Source organism: Terrapene carolina, unplaced genomic scaffold, assembly GCF_002925995.2.
Source record: "Terrapene carolina triunguis isolate 2854851 unplaced genomic scaffold, T_m_triunguis-2.0 Scaffold49198, whole genome shotgun sequence".
NCBI lineage: Eukaryota > Metazoa > Chordata > Testudines > Emydidae > Terrapene > Terrapene triunguis.
Genome location: NW_020713549.1, coordinates 1 through 2,309, shown reverse-complemented (window position 1 = coordinate 2,309; position 2,309 = coordinate 1). Strand labels below are relative to the sequence as shown.

Genomic DNA, 2,309 nt, shown 5'->3' with positions numbered 1-2,309 from the left:
CCCAGGTGTCCTGGCTCCCAGTCCCCCTTCCCCCCTCCTCTAACCACTAGACTCCACTGCCATCCCAGAGCCGGGGAGAGAACCCAGGAGTCCTGGCTCCCAGGCCCCCACCCCTCAATAGCAGCATAGGGTAGAGCGACACAAAATATATCTCGTTATCTCATTTGTCTGAGGTAGGGGCCAGCCCCCCCGGTGTCCATCAGCCGTCGCTCCATGGAGTCCCTGGGGATAGCCCCCAGCAGCGGCAATGGGACCAGCCCCCCAGCTGCTGGGAAGGGGTTTGCAGTGGAGTCGGGGGGCTATGCACATTCACACCGGCTGCTCCCCGCTGTGTGGTACCACAGCAGCCTCTGTCCCCACTGCCCCCGGGATCTGCCCGCCCAGGGACACCGCCTCCCGCCGGGGAGATATGGATTAGTAATTAATGGCTCCCACCCAGCCGAGCCCCAGTTCCGCGTCCTGGAACACCCGGGGGAAACTGAGTCACAGAGCTGGGGGAGGAACTCAGCTGAAATTTACAGACAGCGAGTCCTGACTCCCAGCCCCCCTGCTCTATCCACTAGACCCCATTCCCCCCCCCCCCCCAGAGCCGGGGAGAGAACCCAGGAGTCCTGGCTCCCAGCACCCCCTGCTCTAACCACTAGATCTCATTCCCCTTCCAGATCCAGGGAAAGAACCCAGGAGTCCTGGCTCCCAGCACCTTCCCCCAACTTAACAAGTTGGGGGGCTCTGCGTGAGAGTACTCCGACAAAGGGGGTGCTGTGGGGAGTCCAGGGGGCGGCACTCCCACGCTGCCCAGGCCAATCATCACCCTTTGGAAGGGTGGCGAGTCCTTCCGCCACATGCCAGCTTGTTATGGCCGAGCCATTCCTGGGGGCTCCCTCCCGCCCCCCGTCTTGATGCACCGTCCATCGGGGCTGCTTTGGTATCGTACAAAAATAATCCTCTGGCTCAATCCATTTGCCGACCCCTGCGGCTCGGGGGGTGGGGGGGAGGAATCATGGTCTCTTGGGGGGTGGAGGTGACCCCCACATAACCTCTCCCCCCTGTAGTGTGCACCTAAATGCCTCTCCTGGGCTGAGCGTCAGGTGTCCGTCATCCTGCCCCAGGAGAGGGAACAGGGTCTGAAGTGGAGCAGGGTGGGGGACAGATGTGGGGCGGGAGATCCAGAGGGGAGCAGCAGCAGAATCTTTGGAGGGGGTGGAAAAGGGGGACATGCTTCCCCCCCAAAGACCTCTCAAGTGAGGGAGACTTGGGGCAGGAGCCAAGGTAGGAGGGGCACACAGATGTGGGGGGCAAGGACAGATGGAGGGGGCAGGGGAGACCAGGAGGGGCTCACAGCCCAGGAGAGACCCCCCACCCCACCCCGCTAGCAGGCCTCACTCGACCAGCACTGACTTGGGTGGGTAGCCCGGCTCGCTGGGTTCCTTGCCGAGGGGCGGCGGGGCGGTGGGCTCCTGGCGGGGGCCCAGGGGCGGCCCGGCCTTGGGCAGACTGTACATGTAGACGGCCCCGATGACCAGCCCGGCCCCCAGGGCGAAGGGCGGGTGCAGGCGGAAGCCGAAGAGGTACATGGAGGCCACGGTGGAGGCCACGATGGAGAGCGAGGTGGCGAAGCCCTTGAGGATGTTGTCCGCGTACTTCACCACCACGGCCACCAGGAGGCCGCCGAAGGCCTGGTTGAGGACCACGCCCCACACCAGCGGGCTGTAGGCGTGGAAGAAGCCCTGGGCGGCCACGGCCGCCCCCTCGGCCCACCACATTCCCAGCAACCCCAGCAGGGTCCCGAAGATGCCCAGCTGCACGTTACGGAGCCAGACGGAGGCCGAGCTGCCCTTCAAGATCTTCTCAAAGTAGACGCCGGCGAAGCCCGAGGAGAGGCAGGAGACCACCACGGCGACCAGGCCGACCGCGTAGCTCTGGGGGGCCGAGCCCAGGGAGCTCCGCCCGCCCGCCTGGCCCTGCTCCACCTGGACGATGGCCACGCCGGCAAACAGCAGCAGCAGCGACAGCCACTGCCGGCGCGACAGGCTCTTGCGGAGCATCAGGACGGAGAAGACGGCCGTGGTCAGGATCTTCAGCTGGTAGGTGACCTGTGGGGCGGCGGGCAGGCAGGTCAGAACCGCGGGGGGCCAGGCTGCCATCCCCTCCTGCCTGCCTGCCAACCCGCAGATCCTCCCTCCCCCAGCCCCACATGGGACCCCCCACCCCAGTATCCCCGGGAATACCGACGGGCCCATCAAGTCCGGCGTCAGGGCTGGAGTCCCACCTGGAAGGTGGCTGCCGGCAGGTTGGAGATGGCGACGTAC

General features: G+C 65.9%; 1 protein-coding gene across 1 annotated transcript; it reads right to left on the bottom strand.

Moving 5' to 3' along the window:
• Positions 1 to 1,294: 1,294 nt before the first annotated feature.
• On the bottom strand, positions 1,295 to 2,305 carry LOC113405702 (UDP-galactose translocator-like; the record flags this gene model as incomplete). Its single annotated transcript, XM_026646936.1, has 2 exons — positions 1,295 to 2,093; positions 2,270 to 2,305. Coding segments are annotated over 2 exons (750 nt in total), but the record flags the coding sequence as incomplete, so codon positions are not given.
• Between the last annotated feature and the right edge of the window lie 4 nt (positions 2,306 to 2,309).